Here is a 26,195-nt window from a genome sequence, read left to right on the forward strand (position 1 = left end):
ATGCTACGCTCCTAGTGAATTCCTTGTGGCCGGAAGTGAAAGAGATTTATAAAGTTCATAGGAATCTGACTGTTGGATGCTCTTAATCTGAAGGAACAAAGCAGTGAAAGGAGGGAGGGCCCTAGAGGTCACCACTTTACTAAACGTATCTAAGTATCATGATGGGAAGTCGTCTGAGATCATCTGCAAACATCTCTCAGTCCATTTTAGAAGAGGACAAGAGATTTCACTTAGCAAGCTGTGGATCAAGGCGAAATGTATTGTAAGAAGGACTTGAGGTAAAGGGAAAGGTGTCACCAGGTAGCCAGGCCATTTTCAAACCAGTATGTACAACAACATGGCCACCAGATCAAGTGCAACTAGGCAGGCAGTTTTAGAAGTCAAAGAAGGTGAAAGATAGAAAAGGGTCATCTTCCCCAATCAAGAAAGGGAACACTTGCCTACAAGTTAGAGAACCCCTGAACTTCTCCCACTGCCATAAACCACTGAAACGGAGAGCTAAGGCAGGGACTCTGTGAGTCATGAGAACATAATCTAGTGAGGAGATCCTGGCGCGGGACATTTCCTGTTTTCAGAGTCCCTGCCAAGCCAGTTATGGATAGATTTGCATTTGGGTTGGGAAATGACTGCACGAGGCTAGTTTGGACAGCTCCGCTTCCCCTTGGGTGGGGCAGCAAGCCCCAATAAAAAGGTCCTCTGCTGCACGACAGCTATCCACCTGCTACTCGAGTTCCGATTGACTTTGGAGAACCTGGTGAGTCTGATTCTTCAGTTCAAATTAGTTCTCGGGCCCCCGAATGTTGAGTTTATGCTGGAGACAGCAAATTTGATGGGTCCAAAGTTATGATCATGGGTATAATGCTACTTAGTGGATGGGAACTTGGAATATGGGCACAATGTTATATTGTATTTACTAGATTTCTGATACCTAGTTTGAATTCCTCTATTGAAAAAGAAATTAATAGGAAATTTTGACATGAAGGGATACAGAGCAAAGGGTTTACCTTTTTCTAGGACCTCCGCTGTGATTTCAGGGACATTTATCTTAGAAGGTGTGAGGCTCTTACATTCATCCTGATTGCCCTTTGCTCTGTACAAAGTCATCCTGTCGGGTCCTCATGAGAGAAAATGGTGATAGGAATTGCTTGTGAACTTGCCCAGAATTTTAGAACTTTTGATAGCCTTTTAAAAATATGTTGTTTTCCTAAAAAAAAAAAGAAAGAGAAATAAAACTGAAACCATCGCTTGTTTCTTCAAAACAAAGATATTTTCCTTGGAAAAGTTGTATGAGAAAAGAAAGTTTCCTCTGGGCTGATGAATAGATTTGCTAAAGAACGAGAGAGGTGTCAGAAATTCATTAAAAGGTATTAAAGAGATTAAAACACATGCTTAGAGATTGGAGAGATACTGTCCGTTTGTGTTACACAAGCTTTTGCTCTTCTCTATGTAGGGATTCTTTATTGTGAACACGGTCATATACTTTCTTTCAGATATTAAGACTGCAGAAAGATGTCTTCTCAAGAGCAGCAGTGCAAGCAGAAGTGCAAGACACCTCCAGTGTGCGTAACTAAGTGCCCTGATCCTTGCTCACCTAAGAAGGATTCAGACCCTTGCCCACCTCATCCGTGCCAGCAGAAATGCCCTCCTGGGACACCTATCCAGCAATGCCAGCAGAAGTGCCCACCCAAGGAAAAGTAACAGCTTCAGCTTTTATCTGCATCTGGAAAGGATAAGGGCAATCGGCTCACCTAGTTCCACAGCTCCACCTTCATCTTGTCTTCAAAGCCTATCATGGATACAGAAGAAGCTTTCCACCCTTCAGCCTGCAGTATGCGTGTGGTGATTCCTGATGGTCAGAGGTTTCCTATCTGAGTCTGCTATGCCGCTTCCCTCTGGAGGTACCTGAGAAAGCACCACAGAGCCTCAGGAGGAAAAGCAGCAGCTCTCCTCCTGGGGGCCCTCTGAGGATTCTCTCGCTGTCTTCTGTGTCTGTCTGTCACCTGGGCAGCGGTTTCTACCAGATGAGCAATTGTTACTTATCCTCCATTTCCTGAATAAAATACATTTCTTCTTGTGATGGTAAAAGTATTTTCATTCTTTTAAAATCTGCTTTTAGCAATATTATTTCATAATTTTGGTTGATTTCTATCCTTCTTCGATCTCAATTTTCAGGCTCTCACAGTCAGTGTTATCTGAATTTAGAGTTATATCGATGATTGTTTGTATATAATTTCAAATCCAGGTTATTTTCTTAATTATTGCTTGATTGATTTGAGGAACAAACTGTTTAACTCCTCAGAAGTTCAATCCCTCTACTAAAATGTGGGGAAAACCACATTTACAGTGCCTACTTGCTTAGGCATAAAATTTACATGAATGTGTGTAATTCAGTTGCCACAATGCCGGGCACATAATTGGCATTTGAGAGGTGGCCGATCATCATTGCCTCTGTCATCATCACCGTCACCACCATCACCACCACCACCATGTTTACTCCGGTAGGAAAGAGGCTCAGACATACCTAGTACAGCACAGAAAGAGATTCTTAAACTATATTACACTTTCATATTCTGTGTTCCTTTTCTTTTCCAACTGAACTGTATTTATAATCTGATATGACACATTAAATGCTTTGGGAAATATTGGGATATTGTGCATAAAATTATAGTAGTTCTGAAAACATGGGTAGTACAAATAATGGGAAGTTTAAAGTGTCCTTACCAGGCAATGCGCTGCCTGCTCTCCATTTGCACAACATGCTCTTCTTACTGTGAAACTCAACAACCTCAGGGTCTTATTACATTTTTTCGCCTCTGAAGTTACTTTCTTGATTGATTTGACCCCACCTTTGAGGTCCACTGGGGATTCCAATGTTTATCTAGATTTACAAAATGACTGTTGCTATGCAGCTTGTTTTCTAAGTGCTTAGCTTACTGGTCCAGTAAGCCGTGAAAAGGGATGTGTTCTTTAAGCATATCTCTTCTTGTGGTCCTAGAAGTAAAGGAGTCCAAGATGCCAGAACTGCAGAAGAAAAAGATCCCCAGATTACTGCCCAAAGCTCATCAGAGTATTACATGAGTGAGAAATCAACACTGATATTTGGGAGCTGTCTCTACTTTAGTTAGTGTTATTTGGCCTGACAGAGAATTTAGTTCTGTGAGGTGTGATGCTCCTGTAGAAATCTTAAAATTAGGGCATTGGCTTAAGAGTCTGGAGGTATTTGGCAAGGAATCTGATATTGGAAGCCATAAATGTGGTGATACATTTTATTCAATGGCAAAATGTTTGCAGTAATGGTTGTCCATGGTATCCTGAGAGGCAGACTAAATGTTGGTCACTTGTTGACTTGAGCAGGGTATGTCAATAGACATATGTTCAGGAAAAACTTTCTAGTTGGCAGGTCGGAAATTTAAAAAAATGAAAAGGAAAAAATACAGCCCAGATATTCAAAACCTTGTTGAATTAGGAAACGCAACACTTGTAAGCCCTAAAGAGTAAGAGATGAGATTAGAAGTGTTTTTTAAAAAAATTAATTAATTAATTAATTAATTTTTGGCTCTGTTGGGTCTTCGTTTCTGTGCGAGGGCTTTCTCTAGTTGCGGCAAGCAGGGGCCACTCTTCATCGCGGACTATTACTAAACGCATGGGCAACATTTCAAAGTAGTAAATTGAACAGTTAAGGTGTATATATTGGGCAGCGAAGGTAATATGGCCGGTGGAGGTTTCCGGAGAGTTGAAGAAGAAGACAGAGAATAAACAGTGAAAAATTTTTTTCTATTACTGTCTGCAAAGCCATAAAGCATGTTTGGAAAGAGCAGAAGAAAGCAAGTATATCAGATGAGCCCTAAGTCCATATTTCATCTAGATTTCAGACCTTAGTGCTCTGATCTTCTCTCCCCTCCCAACCCCACTCTCAATCACTTATATGTGATGCTGTGGGTTTTCAATGGTATCTTATATCTATTTTTGGTTTCACACAATTGAAATCTGATATTTACTTATGGAATACAACAGCTTTATTTCCTGATAAAGGAATTTTAAGCCCACGAGGGCAGTCTAGGGAAGTGTTCTCCTCAGGTGAGGTAGGATATCCTGATTCCATTAAACATGTGTTCCCACATTCTACAGTAACATTAAGTGAGAGTTACAACTTTATTCCTAAGCGAGACATGGCTCTTCACCAGCCATGGCCCATCACGAGAAGCTTCAGCGCCCAAGGGGACAGCATAGAAAAGAGTAGTGTTCAGACCCAGGATAGAAGAGAGGAACTGTAGAAGAACTGTTGACAGCTAAATCTCTGAAAAGGCAGAAAGGAAATCTTTGGAGAACATGCTAGGACACTGTTTCCCGAACTTCAGTTATTCGCTAAAACCTCATTATATTTGTCATAATTCCACACCACATGTATTACATAACATTAATAATTTTTAATTTAACTTCACTTTATAATAACTTTGAACATTTTTAATTTAGTTGGCCATAGTTAACCATGTACATGATATGGCAGATGAAATATTTAAATTATATATTACAGCATATATGTACATATATACATATAGAAATATGTTACAGAACGAGAGGGACAGAGGGAGAGAGAGAGAGAGAGAGAGAGAGAGAGAGAGAGAGAGAGAGAGAGAGAGAGAGAGAGAGATATTACAAAGTTTGGCAAACTCCAAATCTGCAGAGCTGAAACGCTGCTGGAAGTCGATCTGACAGGGGAATTATCTTTTACCTGGGTGAAGGTCAGCTTTGTTCTATTCAGGCCATCAGTGGATTGGATGAGGACTTCCCACCTTATAGAGGGCAACCACCTTTACTCAGGTCACTGATTTAAAACATACTCTCATCCAAAAGAATCTGTACAGGAGCACCCAGAATAATGTTTGACCAGATAACCATGGACCCTGTGCCACTGAAGCTGACCCATAAATTAACCATCAAAACTTCCTTCCAGCACAGTAAGAAATTGTATGAAGAAACTAGAGCAGGAAATAGGTTTATTTGACATACGTTCTACTGTGACTAAAATGGAAAATGTAAAAACTAAGTTAAAATTATAATAAAATTGTTATTAATGATTGAAAAATTGTATATGAATGGCAATGAACTTCAGTGACTGCATTTTTAATAAAGTGAGTTCAACTTCCTCTTAAATTTATCCCTAGATTTGCTGTGAAACAACATGTGTTGAAATAATTCATAAATATTAAATACATATAAAATTAGTTATTTGACTGGCATTGCATATTGGGATTCCCAATAATTTCAAAGGGACAGGAAGCCAGAAAATTTGAACAATCCTCTGGGCTTTCTTAAAGGTGAAGCAATCCAAAGAGGTTTGTTGGGAGAAATTAGGCAGGAGCAGGTGGTATATCACATTGGGGCGGTATGAGCAAAATGCTTGATTTCTGTTGAAAATCTAGAGTCTGAGCTGCCAGCTCCTCTTAGTTATGGTAGCTCATGCTATGCTCTTAGTGAATTCCTTTTGGCCTGAAGTAAAACAGTTTTATAAAGGTCACAGGAATCTGACTGCTGGATGTTCGTTATTTGAGGGAGCAAAGCAGTGAAAGGAGGACCCTAGAGGTCACCACTTTACTGAACGTGTCTAAGTGTCATGATGGGAAGTCATCTGAGATGATCTGCTAACTTCCCTCAGTCCATTTTAGAAGAAGAGAAGAGACTTTGCTTGGCAAGCCATGAATAAATGGGAAATGCATTGTAAGAAAAACTTGAGGTAAAGAGAAAGGTGTCACTACGTAGCCAGACCCTTTTGAAACCAGTATGGGCATCAAAATGGTCACCAGATCAAGTGCAACTAGGAAAGCAGTTTCAGAAGTCAAGGAAGGTGAAAGATAGAAAAGGGTCGTCTTCCCCAATCAAGAAAGGAGAATTTTGATTACAAGTTAGAGAACCTCCCAAATCCCCCCACTGCCATAAACCACGGAAACGGAGAGCTAAGGCAGGGACTCTGTGAGTCATGGGAACGTAATCCATTGAGGAGATCCTGGAGCAGGATATTTCTTGTTTTCAGAGTCCTTGCCAAGCCAGTTATAGATGGATTTGCATTTTGTTTGGGAAATGATTGGACCAGGCCAGTTTTGGCAGGTCCCCTTCCTCCTAGGTGGGACAGCAAGCCCCAATGCATAGGTCCTCTGCTGCATCACAGCCATCCTCCTGCTACTGTAGTCCCAATTGAATTTGGAGAACGTGGTGAGTAGGAGTCTTTAGTTCAAATTTGTTCTTCAGCTTCTGAATGTAGCATTTATCCTGGAGACAGCAAATTTGATGGGTCCAAAGTTACCATCATGGGTTTAATGCTACTTATTGGATGGGAACTTGCAATTTGGGCACAAAGCTATATTGTATTTATTAGATTTCTGATACCTTGTTTGAATTCTTGTATTGAAGAAGAAATTAATAGGAAATTTTGGCATGAAAGATAAAGAATAAAGTATTTCCCCTTTCCTATGCCTTTGTGGTGTCCCTCTGCTGTGATGTTAGAGGCATTTATCTTAGAAGGTGTGAGGTCCTTACATTCTGCCCGATTGTCCTTTGCTCTGTATATGTCATTCTGTTGGTACCTCATGAGAGAAGATGATGATAGCAATTGCTTGTGAGCTTGCCCAGGATTTTAGAACTTGTGTTGGCCTTTTTTGAAGATGTTGTTTTCATAAAAAAAAAATAAATAAATAAAAGTAAAAACACCTGCTTGTGTCTTTCAAATAAAGATATTTTCTTTGGAAAAGTTGTGTGAGAAAAGAAAAGTTTTTCTCTGGGGTGATGTATCGATTTGCTAAAGAGCGAGAGAGAAGTCAGAAATTCATTAAAAGGTATTAAAGATATTAAAGCCCATGCTTAGAGATTGCCGAGAGAGTGTCTGTTGTTATTACACAAGCTTTTCCGCTCCTCTCTGTAAGAATTCCTTCTTGTGAACACGGTCATATACTTTCTTTCAGATATTAAGACTCCAGAAAGATGTCTTCTGAACAGCAGCAGTGCAAGCAGCCTTGCCAGCCACCTCCAGTGTGCCCACCTAAGTGCCCTGATCCTTGCTCACCTCCCAAGTGTCCAGAACCTTGCCCACGTTTAAAGTGCCCTGAGCCATGCCCACCTCAGCAGTGCCAGCAGAAATGCCCTCCTGTGCCACCTCCCCAACAATGCCAGCAGAAGTGCCCACCCAAGAACAAGTAACAGCTTCAGCGTTTATATGGATCAGGAAAGGATAAGGACAATTGGCTCACCGAGTTCCACAGCTCCACCTTCATCTTCTCTTTAAAGCCTATCATGGATACAGAAGAAGCTTCTCCACCCTTCAGCCTGCAGTATGCGTGCGGTGATTCCTGTCCGTCAGAGGTTTCCTATCTGAGGCTGCGTTATACCGCTTCCCTCTGAGAAGTACCCGAGAAAGCATCACAGAGCCTCAGAAGGAAGAGCAGCAGCTCTCCTCCTGGGCGCCCTCTGAGGAATCTGTTGATGTCTTCTGTGTCTGTCTGTCACCTGGACAGGGGTTCCTACCAGTTGAGCATTTGTTCCTTATCCTCCACGTCTTGAATAAAATACAATTCTTTTGTTTGATGGTAGAAATATTTTCTTCCTTTTACAACCTGCTTTTTGCTATACCATATGATAATTTTGGTTGATTTCTATCCTTCTTTGACCCCATGTTTCAGGTTCTCACAATAAGTTTTATCTGAATTTTGAGTCCTATCGATGATTATTTCTGTATAATTTCAAATCCAGGTTATTTTTTTTTTTTTTTTTACTTATTGCTTGATTGATTTGAGGAACAAATTATTTAACTCCTCAGGATTTGAATCCCTTATTAAAATGTAGGGAAAATCACATTTAGAGTGCCCACTTTCTTATGCTTAGAAATTAAATGAATCTGTGTAATTCAGTTAGCACAATGATGGACACATAATTAGCATTTTGTGAGGTGGCCCATCATCACTGTCTGCTTCATCATCACCATCACCACCATCACCACCATCACCACCACCGCCATGTTTGCTCCAGCAGGAAAGTGGCTCAGACATACCTAGTACAGAAAACAGGGAGATTCTTAAACTCTATTACCCTTTCATATTCTGTGTTCATTTTCTTTTCCAATTTAACTGTATTTTTAAAAAACATCTTTATTGGAATATAATTGTTCTACTATGGTGTGCTAACTTCTGCTGTATAACAAAGTGAATCAGCCATACATATACATATATCCCTATATCTGCTCCCTTTTGCATCTCCCTTCCTATCCCATACCTCTATGTGGTCACAAAGCACCGAGCAGATCTCCTTGTGCTATGTGGATGCTTCCCACTAGCTATTGATTTTACATTTGGTAGAGTATATATGTCCATGACACTCTCTCACTTCGTCCCAGCTTACCCTTCTCCCTTCCCTTGTCCTCAAGTCCATTCACTATGCCTGTGTCTTTAATCCTGTCCTTCCCCTAGGTTCTTCACAATTTTTTTTTTACATTCCATATATATATTATCATACGATATTTGTTTTTCTCTTTCTGACTTCCTTCACTCTGTATGACAGACCTCAGGTCCATCCACCTAATTACAAAAAACTCAATATCTTTTCCTTTTATGACTGAGTAATATTCCATTGTATATATGCACCACATTTTCTTTATCCATTCATCTGTTGATAGACACTTAGGTTGCTTCCATGTCCTGGCTATTGTAAATAGAGCTGCGATGAAGATTGTGGTACATGACTATTTTTGAATTATGGTTTTGTCAGGGTATATGCCGAGTAGTGGGATTGCTGGCCCATATGGTAGCTCTATTTTTAGTATTTAAGGAACCTGCACACTGTTCTCCATAGTGGCTGTATCAATTTACATTCCCACCAAGAGTGCAACAGAGCACCCTTTTCTCCACACCCTCTTCAGCATTTGTTATTTGTAGATTTTTGATGATGGCCATACTGACCAGTGTGAAGTGATACCTCATTATAGTTTTGATTTGCATTTCTCTAATGATTAGTGATGTTGAGCAGGCTTTTATGTGTTTGATTTCAATCTGTATATCTTTTTTTTGAGAAATGTCTATTTAAGTCTTCGGCCCATTTTTGGATTGGTTTGTTTGTTTTCTTGATAATGAGCTGCATGTGCTGCTTGTAAATTTTGTAGACTAATCTGCTGTCAGCTGCTTAGTTTACAAATATTTCCTCCCATTCTGAGGGTTGTCTTTTTGTCTTGTTTATGGGTTGTTTGTTGTGCAAAAGCTTTTAAGTTTCATTTGGTCCCATTTGTTTATTTTTGTTTTTATTTCCGTTTCCCCAGGAGGTGGGTCAGAAAGGATCTTGCTGTGATTCTTTACATAGAGTGTACTGCCAGTGTTTTCCTCTAAGAGTCTGATAGTGTCTGGCCTTACATGGAGGTCTTTAATCCATTTTGAGTTTATTTTTGTTTATGGTGTTAGGGAGTGTTGTAATTTCACTCTTTTACATGTAGCTGTCCAGTTTTCCCAGCACCACTTATTGAAGAGGCTGTCTTTTCTCCCTTGTATATCCTTGCCTCCTTTATCAAAAATAAGGTGACCATATGTATGTGGGTTTATCTCTGGGCTTTCTGTCCTGTTCCATTGATCTATATTTCTCTTTTTGTTCCAGTACCATACTGTCTTGATTACTGTAGCTTTGTAGTATAGTCTGAAGTCCAGGAGCCTGATTCCTTCAGTTCCATTTTTCTTTCTCAAGTTTGCTTTTGCTATTTGGGGTCTTTTTTGTTTCCATAGAAATTGTGAAATTTTTTGTTCTAGTTCTGTGAAAAGTGGCATTGGTAGTTAGATCAGTGTTGCATTGGATCTGTAGATTGCTTTGGGTAGTATAGTGATTTTCACAACGTTGAATTTTTAAAAATATGAAAGTACTAATCACTAAATGCATTGACATGAAAATGTACAAAATTGGACAGTTAGGAGTACATGTTGGGGAGCAAAGGGTAATATGGCAGGTTGAGGGGACTGGAGGGTTGAAGGAGAAGACAGAAAATGAGCATGAAAATACATTTTTAAAATTACTGTCTTTTAAAGACCTAAAACACATCTGGAAAGAGTAGAAGAAAGCAAAGAGATCAGCCCTAAGTTTGTAATTCACCTAGATTTCAGACCTTTAGTGCTCTGATCCTCTCTCCCCTCCCCAAACCTACTCTCAGTCACTTATACGTGATGGTTTGAGTCTTAAATGGTATCTTCCATTTCTTTCTGGTTTCACACAATTTAAATCTGATATTGATTGTTGGAATAAAAAGTATTTATTTTCCTGATAAAGGAATTTTAAGCATATGACAGCAGTCTAGGGGAGTGTTGGGGTCAGGTGATATGGGACATCCTGATTCTATTAAAAATGTGTTACCACGTTCTACAGTAACATAAAGCCAGTGTTGAAAACTTTTCCTAAATGAGACAGGGCCGCTCACCAGCCATGACCCATAAAGAAAAGTTTCAGTGCCCAAGGGGACAGAGGATAGTTCAGGTCCTGGACTGAAAAGGCAGAAATGAAATCTTTTGCCAGGGTTGGAGAACATACTAGGGCATTGTTTCTTGAACTTCAGTTATTCCCTAAAGGCTCATTATATTTGTTATAATTACACATCACAAGTATCATGTAATATTGATAATTTTTACTTTAAATTCACTTTAAACTAACTTTTTGAATTTCTAATTTAATTGGCCATAGGGAATCAAGTGCATGAAATGGCAGAAGAAATATTCAATTTACATATATGTATGTATATATGCATATATATATGAATAGAGAGAGAGAGACACACACACACAGCAAGAGAGAGAGAGAGAGAGAGAAGAGACAGAGAAAGAGACAAATATAGAGAGAGAGATTAGGAAGGCTGGAAAGTCCAAAATATGCAGGGCCAAGCCTAGCTGGAAGGCCATCAGGCAGGGGAATTGTCTCTTACCTGGATGGGGGAGGGGTCAGGCTTTTGTTCTATTCAACAGACTATATGAGGCCTACCCACTTACAGAGGGCAAACTCCTTTACTCAGGGCACTGATTTAAATATTACTCTCATCCAAAAGCATCCTTAGAGAAAAAGCCCGAAAAAAGATTGACCAAATATTTGAGCAGCCTGTTCCAGTCAAGTTGACCCATAAAAAATATCAAAAATCCCTTCCAGCACACGGACAAACTGTATAAAGAAAGTAGAGCAGGAAATAGGTTAATTTCACGTATATTCCACTGTGATCAATATGGAAGAATCTACAGATAGGTTAAAATTATAGTAAAATTATTATTAACGATTAAGAAGTAGTGTATGAATGGCAATTAACATCAACGACCGAATTATTAATAAAGTGATTTCAACTATCTCTTGAATTTACCCCTAGATTTGATGTGAATCAATGTGCTTAAATAATTCATAAATAATAAATAGATTTAAAACTCGTTATTTGAATGGCATTGCCTATTAGATAGGGTTTTCCAATGATTTCAAAGAGGCAGGAAGCCAGAAAATTTAAACACTCGTCTGAGCTTTCTTCAAAAGTTGAAGAATCCAAAGAGGTCCTTTGGGGGAAATTAGGTAAGAGCAGGTGGGATGTCACGTTTGGGAGGTATGAGTAAAAGGCTTGGTTTCTATTGTAAGTCTAGGTTCTGATCTGCCAGCTGATTGGAATTATGGTAGGTGATGCTACGCTCCTAGTGAATTCCTTGTGGCCGGAAGTGAAAGAGATTTATGAAGTTCATAGGAATCTGACTGTTGGATGTTCTTAATCTGAAGGAACAAAGCAGTGAAAGGAGGGAGGGCCCTAGAGGTCACCACTTTACTAAACGTATCTAAGTATCATGATGGGAAGTCGTCTGAGATCATCTGCAAACATCTCTCAGTCCATTTTAGAAGAGGAGAAGAGATTTCACTTAGCAAGCTGTGGATCAAGGCGAAATGTATTGTAAGAAGGACTTGAGGTAAAGGGAAAGGTGTCACCAGGTAGCCAGGCCATTTTCAAACCAGTATGTACAAAAACATGGCCACCAGATCAAGTGCAACTAGGCAGGCAGTTTTAGAAGTCAAAGAAGGTGAAAGATAGAAAAGGGTCATCTTCCCCAATCAAGAAAGGGAACACTTGCCTACAAGTTAGAGAACCCCTGAACTTCTCCCACTGCCATAAACCACTGAAACGGAGAGCTAAGGCAGGGACTCTGTGAGTCATGAGAACATAATCTAGTGAGGAGATCCTGGCGCGGGACATTTCCTGTTTTCAGAGTCCCTGCCAAGCCAGTTATGGATAGATTTGCATTTGGGTTGGGAAATGACTGCACGAGGCTAGTTTGGACAGCTCCGCTTCCCCTTGGGTGGGGCAGCAAGCCCCAATAAAAAGGTCCTCTGCTGCACGACAGCTATCCTCCGTCTACTCGAGGTCCGATTGACTTTGGAGAACCTGGTGAGTCTGATTCTTCAGTTCAAATTAGTTCTCGGGCCCCCGAATGTTGAGTTTATGCTGGAGACAGCAAATTTGATGGGTCCAAAGTTATGATCATGGGTATAATGCTACTTAGTAGATGGGAACTTGGAATATGGGCACAATGTTATATTGTATTTACTAGATTTCTGATACCTAGTTTGAATTCCTCTATTGAAAAAGAAATTAATAGGAAATTTTGACATGAAGGGATACAGAGCAAAGGGTTTACCTTTTTCTAGGACCTCCACTGTGATTTCAGGGACATTTATCTTAGAAGGTGTGAGGCTCTTACATTCATCCTGATTGCCCTTTGCTCTGTACAAAGTCATCCTGTCGGGTCCTCATGAGAGAAAATGGTGATAGGAATTGCTTGTGAACTTGCCCAGAATTTTAGAACTTTTGATAGCCTTTTAAAAATATGTTGTTTTCCTAAAAAAAAAAGAAAGAGAAATAAAACTGAAACCATCGCTTGTTTCTTCAAAACAAAGATATTTTCCTTGGAAAAGTTGTATGAGAAAAGAAAGTTTCCTCTGGGCTGATGAATAGATTTGCTAAAGAACGAGAGAGGTGTCAGAAATTCATTAAAAGGTATTAAAGAGATTAAAACACATGCTTAGAGATTGGAGAGATACTGTCCGTTTGTGTTACACAAGCTTTTGCTCTTCTCTATGTAGGGATTCTTTATTGTGAACACGGTCATATACTTTCTTTCAGATATTAAGACTGCAGAAAGATGTCTTCTCAAGAGCAGCAGTGCAAGCAGAAGTGCAAGACACCTCCAGTGTGCGTAACTAAGTGCCCTGATCCTTGCTCACCTAAGAAGGATTCAGACCCTTGCCCACCTCATCCGTGCCAGCAGAAATGCCCTCCTGGGACACCTATCCAGCAATGCCAGCAGAAGTGCCCACCCAAGGAAAAGTAACAGCTTCAGCTTTTATCTGCATCTGGAAAGGATAAGGGCAATCGGCTCACCTAGTTCCACAGCTCCACCTTCATCTTGTCTTCAAAGCCTATCATGGATACAGAAGAAGCTTTCCACCCTTCAGCCTGCAGTATGCGTGTGGTGATTCCTGACGGTCAGAGGTTTCCTATCTGAGTCTGCTATGCCGCTTCCCTCTGGAGGTACCTGAGAAAGCACCACAGAGCCTCAGGAGGAAAAGCAGCAGCTCTCCTCCTGGGGGCCCTCTGAGGATTCTCTCGCTGTCTTCTGTGTCTGTCTGTCACCTGGGCAGCGGTTTCTACCAGATGAGCAATTGTTACTTATCCTCCATTTCCTGAATAAAATACATTTCTTCTTGTGATGGTAAAAGTATTTTCATTCTTTTAAAATCTGCTTTTAGCAATATTATTTCATAATTTTGGTTGATTTCTATCCTTCTTCGATCTCAATTTTCAGGCTCTCACAGTCAGTGTTATCTGAATTTAGAGTTATATCGATGATTGTTTGTATATAATTTCAAATCCAGGTTATTTTCTTAATTATTGCTTGATTGATTTGAGGAACAAACTGTTTAACTCCTCAGAAGTTCAATCCCTCTACTAAAATGTGGGGAAAACCACATTTACAGTGCCTACTTGCTTAGGCATAAAATTTACATGAATGTGTGTAATTCAGTTGCCACAATGCCGGGCACATAATTGGCATTTGAGAGGTGGCCGATCATCATTGCCTCTGTCATCATCACCGTCACCACCATCACCACCACCACCATGTTTACTCCGGTAGGAAAGAGGCTCAGACATACCTAGTACAGCACAGAAAGAGATTCTTAAACTATATTACACTTTCATATTCTGTGTTCCTTTTCTTTTCCAACTGAACTGTATTTATAATCTGATATGACACATTAAATGCTTTGGGAAATATTGGGATATTGTGCATAAAATTATAGTAGTTCTGAAAACATGGGTAGTACAAATAATGGGAAGTTTAAAGTGTCCTTACCAGGCAATGCGCTGCCTGCTCTCCATTTGCACAACATGCTCTTCTTACTGTGAAACTCAACAACCTCAGGGTCTTATTACATTTTTTCGCCTCTGAAGTTACTTTCTTGATTGATTTGACCCCACCTTTGAGGTCCACTGGGGTTTCCAATGTTTATCTAGATTTACAAAATGACTGTTGCTATGCAGCTTGTTTTCTAAGTGCTTAGCTTAGTGGTCCAGTAAGCCGTGAATAGGGATGTGTTCTTTAAGCATATCTCTTCTTGTGGTCCTAGAAGTAAAGGAGTCCAAGATGCCAGAACTGCAGAAGAAAAAGATCCCCAGATTACTGCCCAAAGCTCATCAGAGTATTACATGAGTGAGAAATCAACACTGATATTTGGGAGCTGTCTCTACTTTAGTTAGTGTTATTTGGCCTGACAGAGAATTTAGTTCTGTGAGGTGTGATGCTCCTGTAGAAATCTTAAAATTAGGGCATTGGCTTAAGAGTCTGGAGGTATTTGGCAAGGAATCTGATATTGGAAGCCATAAATGTGGTGATACATTTTATTCAATGGCAAAATGTTTGCAGTAATGGTTGTCCATGGTATCCTGAGAGGCAGACTAAATGTTGGTCACTTGTTGACTTGAGCAGGGTATGTCAATAGACATATGTTCAGGAAAAACTTTCTAGTTGGCAGGTCGGAAATTTAAAAAAATGAAAAGGAAAAAATACAGCCCAGATATTCAAAACCTTGTTGAATTAGGAAACGCAACACTTGTAAGCCCTAAAGAGTAAGAGATGAGATTAGAAGTGTTTTTTAAAAAAATTAATTAATTAATTAATTAATTTTTGGCTCTGTTGGGTCTTCGTTTCTGTGCGAGGGCTTTCTCTAGTTGCGGCAAGCAGGGGCCACTCTTCATCGCGGACTATTACTAAACGCATGGGCAACATTTCAAAGTAGTAAATTGAACAGTTAAGGTGTATATATTGGGCAGCGAAGGTAATATGGCCGGTGGAGGTTTCCGGAGAGTTGAAGAAGAAGACAGAGAATAAACAGTGAAAAATTTTTTTCTATTACTGTCTGCAAAGCCATAAAGCATGTTTGGAAAGAGCAGAAGAAAGCAAGTATATCAGATGAGCCCTAAGTCCATATTTCATCTAGATTTCAGACCTTAGTGCTCTGATCTTCTCTCCCCTCCCAACCCCACTCTCAATCACTTATATGTGATGCTGTGGGTTTTCAATGGTATCTTATATCTATTTTTGGTTTCACACAATTGAAATCTGATATTTACTTATGGAATACAACAGCTTTATTTCCTGATAAAGGAATTTTAAGCCCACGAGGGCAGTCTAGGGAAGTGTTCTCCTCAGGTGAGGTAGGATATCCTGATTCCATTAAACATGTGTTCCCACATTCTACAGTAACATTAAGTGAGAGTTACAACTTTATTCCTAAGCGAGACACGGCTCTTCACCAGCCATGGCCCATCACGAGAAGCTTCAGCGCCCAAGGGGACAGCATAGAAAAGAGTAGTGTTCAGACCCAGGATAGAAGAGAGGAACTGTAGAAGAACTGTTGACAGCTAAATCTCTGAAAAGGCAGAAAGGAAATCTTTGGAGAACATGCTAGGACACTGTTTCCCGAACTTCAGTTATTCGCTAAAACCTCATTATATTTGTCATAATTCCACACCACATGTATTACATAACATTAATAATTTTTAATTTAACTTCACTTTATAATAACTTTGAACATTTTTAATTTAGTTGGCCATAGTTAACCATGTACATGATACGGCAGATGAAATATTTAAATTATATATTACAGCATATATGTACATATATACATATAGAAATATGTTACAGAACGAGAGGGACAGAGGGAGAGAGAGAGAGAGAGAGAGAGAGAGAGAGAGATATTACAAAGTTTGGCAAACTCAAAATCTGCAGAGCTGAAACGCTGCTGGAAGTCGATCTGACAGGGGAATTATCTTTTACCTGGGTGAAGGTCAGCTTTGTTCTATTCAGGCCATCAGTGGATTGGATGAGGACTTCCCACCTTATAGAGGGCAGCCACCTTTACTCAGGTCACTGATTTAAAACATACTCTCATCCAAAAGAATCTGTACAGGAGCACCCAGAATAATGTTTGACCAGATAACCATGGACCCTGTGCCACTGAAGCTGACCCATAAATTAACCATCAAAACTTCCTTCCAGCACAGTAAGAAATTGTATGAAGAAACTAGAGCAGGAAATAGGTTTATTTGACATACGTTCTACTGTGACTAAAATGGAAAATGTAAAAACTAAGTTAAAATTATAATAAAATTGTTATTAATGATTGAAAAATTGTATATGAATGGCAATGAACTTCAGTGACTGCATTTTTAATAAAGTGAGTTCAACTTCCTCTTAAATTTATCCCTAGATTTGCTGTGAAACAACATGTGTTGAAATAATTCATAAATATTAAATACATATAAAATTAGTTATTTGACTGGCATTGCATATTGGGATTCCCAATAATTTCAAAGGGACAGGAAGCCAGAAAATTTGAACAATCCTCTGGGCTTTCTTAAAGGTGAAGCAATCCAAAGAGGTTTGTTGGGAGAAATTAGGCAGGAGCAGGTGGTATATCACATTGGGGCGGTATGAGCAAAATGCTTGATTTCTGTTGAAAATCTAGAGTCTGAGCTGCCAGCTCCTCTTAGTTATGGTAGCTCATGCTATGCTCTTAGTGAATTCCTTTTGGCCTGAAGTAAAACAGTTTTATAAAGGTCACAGGAATCTGACTGCTGGATGTTCGTTATTTGAGGGAGCAAAGCAGTGAAAGGAGGACCCTAGAGGTCACCACTTTACTGAACGTGTCTAAGTGTCATGATGGGAAGTCATCTGAGATGATCTGCTAACTTCCCTCAGTCCATTTTAGAAGAAGAGAAGAGACTTTGCTTGGCAAGCCATGAATAAATGGGAAATGCATTGTAAGAAAAACTTGAGGTAAAGAGAAAGGTGTCACTACGTAGCCAGACCCTTTTGAAACCAGTATGGGCATCAAAATGGTCACCAGATCAAGTGCAACTAGGAAAGCAGTTTCAGAAGTCAAGGAAGGTGAAAGATAGAAAAGGGTCGTCTTCCCCAATCAAGAAAGGGGAATTTTGATTACAAGTTAGAGAACCTCCCAAATCCCCCCACTGCCATAAACCACGGAAACGGAGAGCTAAGGCAGGGACTCTGTGAGTCATGGGAACGTAATCCATTGAGGAGATCCTGGAGCAGGATATTTCTTGTTTTCAGAGTCCTTGCCAAGCCAGTTATAGATGGATTTGCATTTTGTTTGGGAAATGATTGGACCAGGCCAGTTTTGGCAGCTCCCCTTCCTCCTAGGTGGGACAGCAAGCCCCAATGAATAGGTCCTCTGCTGCATCACAGCCATCCTCCTGCTACTGTAGTCCCAATTGAATTTGGAGAACGTGGTGAGTAGGAGTCTTTAGTTCAAATTTGTTCTTCAGCTTCTGAATGTAGCATTTATCCTGGAGACAGCAAATTTGATGGGTCCAAAGTTACCATCATGGGTTTAATGCTACTTATTGGATGGGAACTTGCAATTTGGGCACAAAGCTATATTGTATTTATTAGATTTCTGATACCTTGTTTGAATTCTTGTATTGAAGAAGAAATTAATAGGAAATTTTGGCATGAAAGATAAAGAATAAAGTATTTCCCCTTTCCTATGCCTTTGTGGTGTCCCTCTGCTGTGATGTTAGAGGCATTTATCTTAGAAGGTGTGAGGTCCTTACATTCTTCCCGATTGTCCTTTGCTCTGTATATGTCATTCTGTTGGTACCTCATGAGAGAAGATGATGATAGCAATTGCTTGTGAGCTTGCCCAGGATTTTAGAACTTGTGTTGGCCTTTTTTGAAGATGTTGTTTTCATAAAAAAAAAATAAATAAATAAAAGTAAAAACACCTGCTTGTGTCTTTCAAATAAAGATATTTTCTTTGGAAAAGTTGTGTGAGAAAAGAAAAGTTTTTCTCTGGGGTGATGTATCGATTTGCTAAAGAGCGAGAGAGAAGTCAGAAATTCATTAAAAGGTATTAAAGATATTAAAGCCCATGCTTAGAGATTGCCGAGAGAGTGTCTGTTGTTATTACACAAGCTTTTCCGCTCCTCTCTGTAAGAATTCCTTCTTGTGAACACGGTCATATACTTTCTTTCAGATATTAAGACTCCAGAAAGATGTCTTCTGAACAGCAGCAGTGCAAGCAGCCTTGCCAGCCACCTCCAGTGTGCCCACCTAAGTGCCCTGATCCTTGCTCACCTCCCAAGTGTCCAGAACCTTGCCCACGTATAAAGTGCCCTGAGCCATGCCCACCTCAGCAGTGCCAGCAGAAATGCCCTCCTGTGCCACCTCCCCAACAATGCCAGCAGAAGTGCCCACCCAAGAACAAGTAACAGCTTCAGCGTTTATATGGATCAGGAAAGGATAAGGACAATTGGCTCACCGAGTTCCACAGCTCCACCTTCATCTTCTCTTTAAAGCCTATCCTGGATATAGAAGAAGCTTCTCCACCCTTCAGCCTGCAGTATGCGTGCGGTGATTCCTGTCCGTCAGAGGTTTCCTATCTGAGGCTGCGTTATACCGCTTCCCTCTGAGAAGTACCCGAGAAAGCATCACAGAGCCTCAGAAGGAAGAGCAGCAGCTCTCCTCCTGGGCGCCCTCTGAGGAATCTGTTGATGTCTTCTGTGTCTGTCTGTCACCTGGACAGGGGTTCCTACCAGCTGAGCATTTGTTCCTTATCCTCCACGTCTTGAATAAAATACAATTCTTTTGTTTGATGGTAAAAATATTTTCTTCCTTTTACAACCTGCTTTTTGCTATACCATATGATAATTTTGGTTGATTTCTATCCTTCTTTGACCCCATGTTTCAGGTTCTCACAATAAGTTTTATCTGAATTTTGAGTCCTATCGATGATTATTTCTGTATAATTTCAAATCCAGGTTATTTTTTTTTTTTTTTACTTATTGCTTGATTGATTTGAGGAACAAATTATTTAACTCCTCAGGATTTGAATCCCTTATTAAAATGTAGGGAAAATCACATTTAGAGTGCCCACTTTCTTATGCTTAGAAATTAAATGAATCTGTGTAATTCAGTTAGCACAATGATGGACACATAATTAGCATTTTGTGAGGTGGCCCATCATCACTGTCTGCTTCATCATCACCATCACCACCATCACCACCATCACCACCACCGCCATGTTTGCTCCAGCAGGAAAGTGGCTCAGACATACCTAGTACAGAAAACAGGGAGATTCTTAAACTCTATTACCCTTTCATATTCTGTGTTCATTTTCTTTTCCAATTTAACTGTATTTTTAAAAAACATCTTTATTGGAATATAATTGTTCTACTATGGTGTGCTAACTTCTGCTGTATAACAAAGTGAATCAGCCATACATATACATATATCCCTATATCTGCTCCCTTTTGCATCTCCCTTCCTATCCCATACCTCTATGTGGTCACAAAGCACCGAGCTGATCTCCTTGTGCTATGTGGATGCTTCCCACTAGCTATTGATTTTACATTTGGTAGAGTATATATGTCCATGACACTCTCTCACTTCGTCCCAGCTTACTCTTCTCCCTTCCCTTGTCCTCAAGTCCATTCACTATGCCTGTGTCTTTAATCCTGTCCTTCCCCTAGGTTCTTCACAATTTTTTTTTTACATTCCATATATATATTATCATACGATATTTGTTTTTCTCTTTCTGACTTCCTTCACTCTGTATGACAGACCTCAGGTCCATCCACCTAATTACAAAAAACTCAATATCTTTTCCTTTTATGACTGAGTAATATTCCATTGTATATATGCACCACATTTTCTTTATCCATTCATCTGTTGATAGACACTTAGGTTGCTTCCATGTCCTGGCTATTGTAAATAGAGCTGCGATGAAGATTGTGGTACATGACTATTTTTGAATTATGGTTTTGTCAGGGTATATGCCGAGTAGTGGGATTGCTGGCCCATATGGTAGCTCTATTTTTAGTATTTAAGGAACCTGCACACTGTTCTCCATAGTGGCTGTATCAATTTACATTCCCACCAAGAGTGCAACAGAGCACCCTTTTCTCCACACCCTCTTCAGCATTTGTTATTTGTAGATTTTTGATGATGGCCATACTGACCAGTGTGAAGTGATACCTCATTATAGTTTTGATTTGCATTTCTCTAATGATTAGTGATGTTGAGCAGGCTTTTATGTGTTTGATTTCAATCTGTATATCTTTTTTTTGAGAAATGTCTATTTAAGTCTTCGGCCCATTTTTGGATTGGTTTGTTTGTTTTTTTGATAATGAGCTGCATGTGCTGCTTGTAAATTTTGTAGACTAATCTGCTGTCAGTTGCTTAGTTTACAAATATTTCCTCCCATTCTGAGGGTTGTCTTTTTGTCTTGTTTATGGGTTGTTTGTTGTGCAAAAGCTTTTAAGTTTCATTTGGTCCCATTTGTTTATTTTTGTTTTTATTTCCGTTTCCCCAGGAGGTGGGTCAGAAAGGATCTTGCTGTGATTCTTTACATAGAGTGTACTGCCAGTGTTTTCCTCTAAGAGTTTGATAGTGTCTGGCCTTACATGGAGGTCTTTAATCCATTTTGAGTTTATTTTTGTTTATGGTGTTAGGGAGTGTTGTAATTTCACTCTTTTACATGTAGCTGTCCAGTTTTCCCAGCACCACTTATTGAAGAGGCTGTCTTTTCTCCCTTGTATATTCTTGCCTCCTTTATCAAAAATAAGGTGACCATATGTATGTGGGTTTATCTCTGGGCTTTCTGTCCTGTTCCATTGATCTATATTTCTCTTTTTGTTCCAGTACCATACTGTCTTGATTACTGTAGCTTTGTAGTATAGTCTGAAGTCCAGGAGCCTGATTCCTTCAGTTCCATTTTTCTTTCTCAAGTTTGCTTTTGCTATTTGGGGTCTTTTTTGTTTCCATAGAAATTGTGAAATTTTTTGTTCTAGTTCTGTGAAAAGTGGCATTGGTAGTTAGATCAGTGTTGCATTGGATCTGTAGATTGCTTTGGGTAGTATAGTGATTTTCACAACGTTGAATTTTTAAAAATATGAAAGTACTAATCACTAAATGCATTGACATGAAAATGTACAAAATTGGACAGTTAGGAGTACATGTTGGGGAGCAAAGGGTAATATGGCAGGTTGAGGGGACTGGAGGGTTGAAGGAGAAGACAGAAAATGAGCATGAAAATACATTTTTAAAATTACTGTCTTTTAAAGACCTAAAACACATCTGGAAAGAGTAGAAGAAAGCAAAGAGATCAGCCCTAAGTTTGTAATTCACCTAGATTTCAGACCTTTAGTGCTCTGATCCTCTCTCCCCTCCCCAAACCTACTCTCAGTCACTTATACGTGATGGTTTGAGTCTTAAATGGTATCTTCCATTTCTTTCTGGTTTCACACAATTTAAATCTGATATTGATTGTTGGAATAAAAAGTATTTATTTTCCTGATAAAGGAATTTTAAGCATATGACAGCAGTCTAGGGGAGTGTTGGGGTCAGGTGATATGGGACATCCTGATTCTATTAAAAATGTGTTACCACGTTCTACAGTAACATAAAGCCAGTGTTGAAAACTTTTCCTAAATGAGACAGGGCCGCTCACCAGCCATGACCCATAAAGAAAAGTTTCAGTGCCCAAGGGGACAGAGGATAGTTCAGGTCCTGGACTGAAAAGGCAGAAATGAAATCTTTTGCCAGGGTTGGAGAACATACTAGGGCATTGTTTCTTGAACTTCAGTTATTCCCTAAAGGCTCATTATATTTGTTATAATTACACATCACAAGTATCATGTAATATTGATAATTTTTACTTTAAATTCACTTTAAACTAACTTTTTGAATTTCTAATTTAATTGGCCATAGGGAATCAAGTGCATGAAATGGCAGAAGAAATATTCAATTTACATATATGTATGTATATATGCATATATATATGAATAGAGAGAGAGAGACACACACACACAGCAAGAGAGAGAGAGAGAGAAGAGACAGAGAAAGAGACAAATATAGAGAGAGAGATTAGGAAGGCTGGAAAGTCCAAAATATGCAGGGCCAAGCCTAGCTGGAAGGCCATCAGGCAGGGGAATTGTCTCTTACCTGGATGGGGGAGGGGTCAGGCTTTTGTTCTATTCAACAGACTATATGAGGCCTACCCACTTACAGAGGGCAAACTCCTTTACTCAGGGCACTGATTTAAATATTACTCTCATCCAAAAGCATCCTTAGAGAAAAAGCCCGAAAAAAGATTGACCAAATATTTGAGCAGCCTGTTCCAGTCAAGCTGACCCATAAAAAATATCAAAAATCCCTTCCAGCACACGGACAAACTGTATAAAGAAAGTAGAGCAGGAAATAGGTTAATTTCACGTATATTCCACTGTGATCAATATGGAAGAATCTACAGATAGGTTAAAATTATAGTAAAATTATTATTAACGATTAAGAAGTAGTGTATGAATGGCAATTAACATCAACGACCGAATTATTAATAAAGTGATTTCAACTATCTCTTGAATTTACCCCTAGATTTGATGTGAATCAATGTGCTTAAATAATTCATAAATAATAAATAGATTTAAAACTCGTTATTTGAATGGCATTGCCTATTAGATAGGGTTTTCCAAAGATTTCAAAGAGGCAGGAAGCCAGAAAATTTAAACACTCGTCTGAGCTTTCTTCAAAAGTTGAAGAATCCAAAGAGGTCCTTTGGGGGAAATTAGGTAAGAGCAGGTGGGATGTCACGTTTGGGAGGTATGAGTAAAAGGCTTGGTTTCTATTGTAAGTCTAGGTTCTGATCTGCCAGCTGATTGGAATTATGGTAGGTGATGCTACGCTCCTAGTGAATTCCTTGTGGCCGGAAGTGAAAGAGATTTATAAAGTTCATAGGAATCTGACTGTTGGATGCTCTTAATCTGAAGGAACAAAGCAGTGAAAGGAGGGAGGGCCCTAGAGGTCACCACTTTACTAAACGTATCTAAGTATCATGATGGGAAGTCGTCTGAGATCATCTGCAAACATCTCTCAGTCCATTTTAGAAGAGGAGAAGAGATTTCACTTAGCAAGCCGTGGATCAAGGCGAAATGTATTGTAAGAAGGACTTGAGGTAAAGGGAAAGGTGTCACCAGGTAGCCAGGCCATTTTCAAACCAGTATGTACAACAACATGGCCACCAGATCAAGTGCAACTAGGCAGGCAGTTTTAGAAGTCAAAGAAGGTGAAAGATAGAAAAGGGTCATCTTCCCCAATCAAGAAAGGGAACACTTGCCTACAAGTTAGAGAACCCCTGAACTTCTCCCACTGCCATAAACCACTGAAACGGAGAGCTAAGGCAGGGACTCTGTGAGTCATGAGAACATAATCTAGTGAGGAGATCCTGGCGCGGGACATTTCCTGTTTTCAGAGTCCCTGCCAAGCCAGTTATGGATAGATTTGCATTTGGGTTGGGAAATGACTGCACGAGGCTAGTTTGGACAGCTCCGCTTCCCCTTGGGTGGGGCAGCAAGCCCCAATAAAAAGGTCCTCTGCTGCACGACAGCTATCCACCTGCTACTCGAGTTCCGATTGACTTTGGAGAACCTGGTGAGTCTGATTCTTCAGTTCAAATTAGTTCTCGGGCCCCCGAATGTTGAGTTTATGCTGGAGACAGCAAATTTGATGGGTCCAAAGTTATGATCATGGGTATAATGCTACTTAGTGGATGGGAACTTGGAATATGGGCACAATGTTATATTGTATTTACTAGATTTCTGATACCTAGTTTGAATTCCTCTATTGAAAAAGAAATTAATAGGAAATTTTGACATGAAGGGATACAGAGCAAAGGGTTTACCTTTTTCTAGGACCTCCGCTGTGATTTCAGGGACATTTATCTTAGAAGGTGTGAGGCTCTTACATTCATCCTGATTGCCCTTTGCTCTGTACAAAGTCATCCTGTCGGGTCCTCATGAGAGAAAATGGTGATAGGAATTGCTTGTGAACTTGCCCAGAATTTTAGAACTTTTGATAGCCTTTTAAAAATATGTTGTTTTCCTAAAAAAAAAAAAGAAAGAGAAATAAAACTGAAACCATCGCTTGTTTCTTCAAAACAAAGATATTTTCCTTGGAAAAGTTGTATGAGAAAAGAAAGTTTCCTCTGGGCTGATGAATAGATTTGCTAAAGAACGAGAGAGGTGTCAGAAATTCATTAAAAGGTATTAAAGAGATTAAAACACATGCTTAGAGATTGGAGAGATACTGTCCGTTTGTGTTACACAAGCTTTTGCTCTTCTCTATGTAGGGATTCTTTATTGTGAACACGGTCATATACTTTCTTTCAGATATTAAGACTGCAGAAAGATGTCTTCTCAAGAGCAGCAGTGCAAGCAGAAGTGCAAGACACCTCCAGTGTGCGTAACTAAGTGCCCTGATCCTTGCTCACCTAAGAAGGATTCAGACCCTTGCCCACCTCATCCGTGCCAGCAGAAATGCCCTCCTGGGACACCTATCCAGCAATGCCAGCAGAAGTGCCCACCCAAGGAAAAGTAACAGCTTCAGCTTTTATCTGCATCTGGAAAGGATAAGGGCAATCGGCTCACCTAGTTCCACAGCTCCACCTTCATCTTGTCTTCAAAGCCTATCATGGATACAGAAGAAGCTTTCCACCCTTCAGCCTGCAGTATGCGTGTGGTGATTCCTGACGGTCAGAGGTTTCCTATCTGAGTCTGCTATGCCGCTTCCCTCTGGAGGTACCTGAGAAAGCACCACAGAGCCTCAGGAGGAAAAGCAGCAGCTCTCCTCCTGGGGGCCCTCTGAGGATTCTCTCGCTGTCTTCTGTGTCTGTCTGTCACCTGGGCAGCGGTTTCTACCAGATGAGCAATTGTTACTTATCCTCCATTTCCTGAATAAAATACATTTCTTCTTGTGATGGTAAAAGTATTTTCATTCTTTTAAAATCTGCTTTTAGCAATATTATTTCATAATTTTGGTTGATTTCTATCCTTCTTCGATCTCAATTTTCAGGCTCTCACAGTCAGTGTTATCTGAATTTAGAGTTATATCGATGATTGTTTGTATATAATTTCAAATCCAGGTTATTTTCTTAATTATTGCTTGATTGATTTGAGGAACAAACTGTTTAACTCCTCAGAAGTTCAATCCCTCTACTAAAATGTGGGGAAAACCACATTTACAGTGCCTACTTGCTTAGGCATAAAATTTACATGAATGTGTGTAATTCAGTTGCCACAATGCCGGGCACATAATTGGCATTTGAGAGGTGGCCGATCATCATTGCCTCTGTCATCATCACCGTCACCACCATCACCACCACCACCATGTTTACTCCGGTAGGAAAGAGGCTCAGACATACCTAGTACAGCACAGAAAGAGATTCTTAAACTATATTACACTTTCATATTCTGTGTTCCTTTTCTTTTCCAACTGAACTGTATTTATAATCTGATATGACACATTAAATGCTTTGGGAAATATTGGGATATTGTGCATAAAATTATAGTAGTTCTGAAAACATGGGTAGTACAAATAATGGGAAGTTTAAAGTGTCCTTACCAGGCAATGCGCTGCCTGCTCTCCATTTGCACAACATGCTCTTCTTACTGTGAAACTCAACAACCTCAGGGTCTTATTACATTTTTTCGCCTCTGAAGTTACTTTCTTGATTGATTTGACCCCACCTTTGAGGTCCACTGGGGATTCCAATGTTTATCTAGATTTACAAAATGACTGTTGCTATGCAGCTTG

At 39.7% G+C, this 26,195-nt stretch overlaps 3 protein-coding genes and 1 long non-coding RNA gene across 5 annotated transcripts in view; 3 read left to right on the forward strand and 1 right to left on the reverse strand.

Moving 5' to 3' along the window:
* The window catches only part of LELP1 (late cornified envelope like proline rich 1), a 207,743-nt gene that overhangs the window by 127,919 nt on the left and 53,629 nt on the right, over window positions 1-26,195 (reverse strand). The gene's annotated exons all lie outside the window — the stretch shown is intronic.
* Window positions 234-2,077, forward strand: LOC309628822. Its single transcript, XR_014244729.1, has 2 exons — window positions 234-754; window positions 1,491-2,077. It is a non-coding gene; the product is annotated as an uncharacterized lncRNA (long non-coding RNA).
* On the forward strand, window positions 6,125-13,734 carry LOC309628795 (uncharacterized protein). 2 transcript variants are annotated; one of them, XM_082392196.1, is made up of 3 exons: window positions 6,125-6,210; window positions 6,957-12,412; window positions 13,148-13,734. In XM_082392196.1, the coding sequence occupies exon 2, from the start codon at window positions 6,976-6,978 to the stop codon at window positions 7,189-7,191; it is 216 nt and encodes a 71-aa protein (XP_082248322.1). In that variant the 5' UTR covers window positions 6,125-6,210; window positions 6,957-6,975; the 3' UTR covers window positions 7,192-12,412; window positions 13,148-13,734. The 2 variants fall into 2 exon arrangements, with proteins under 2 accessions (XP_082248322.1, XP_082248321.1); XM_082392195.1 differs by lacking the exon at window positions 6,125-6,210 and having other exon boundaries at window positions 6,543-12,412.
* On the forward strand, window positions 13,864-25,359 carry LOC309628789 (uncharacterized protein). The gene is made up of 3 exons (XM_082392189.1): window positions 13,864-17,839; window positions 18,586-24,035; window positions 24,773-25,359. Exon 2 carries the CDS (start codon window positions 18,605-18,607, stop codon window positions 18,818-18,820), a length of 216 nt encoding a protein of 71 aa, XP_082248315.1. The 5' UTR covers window positions 13,864-17,839; window positions 18,586-18,604; the 3' UTR covers window positions 18,821-24,035; window positions 24,773-25,359.

This window comes from Balaenoptera borealis (assembly GCF_965194805.1).
Source record: "Balaenoptera borealis genome assembly, chromosome: 1".
Lineage (NCBI taxonomy): Eukaryota > Metazoa > Chordata > Mammalia > Artiodactyla > Balaenopteridae > Balaenoptera > Balaenoptera borealis.

Bases quoted from the DNA above. Each gene is read 5' to 3' on its own strand.
- LOC309628789 (XM_082392189.1), top strand. From the start codon at position 18,605: ATGTCTTCTGAACAGCAGCAGTGCAAGCAGCCTTGCCAGCCACCTCCA.
- LOC309628795 (XM_082392196.1), top strand. From the start codon at position 6,976: ATGTCTTCTGAACAGCAGCAGTGCAAGCAGCCTTGCCAGCCACCTCCA.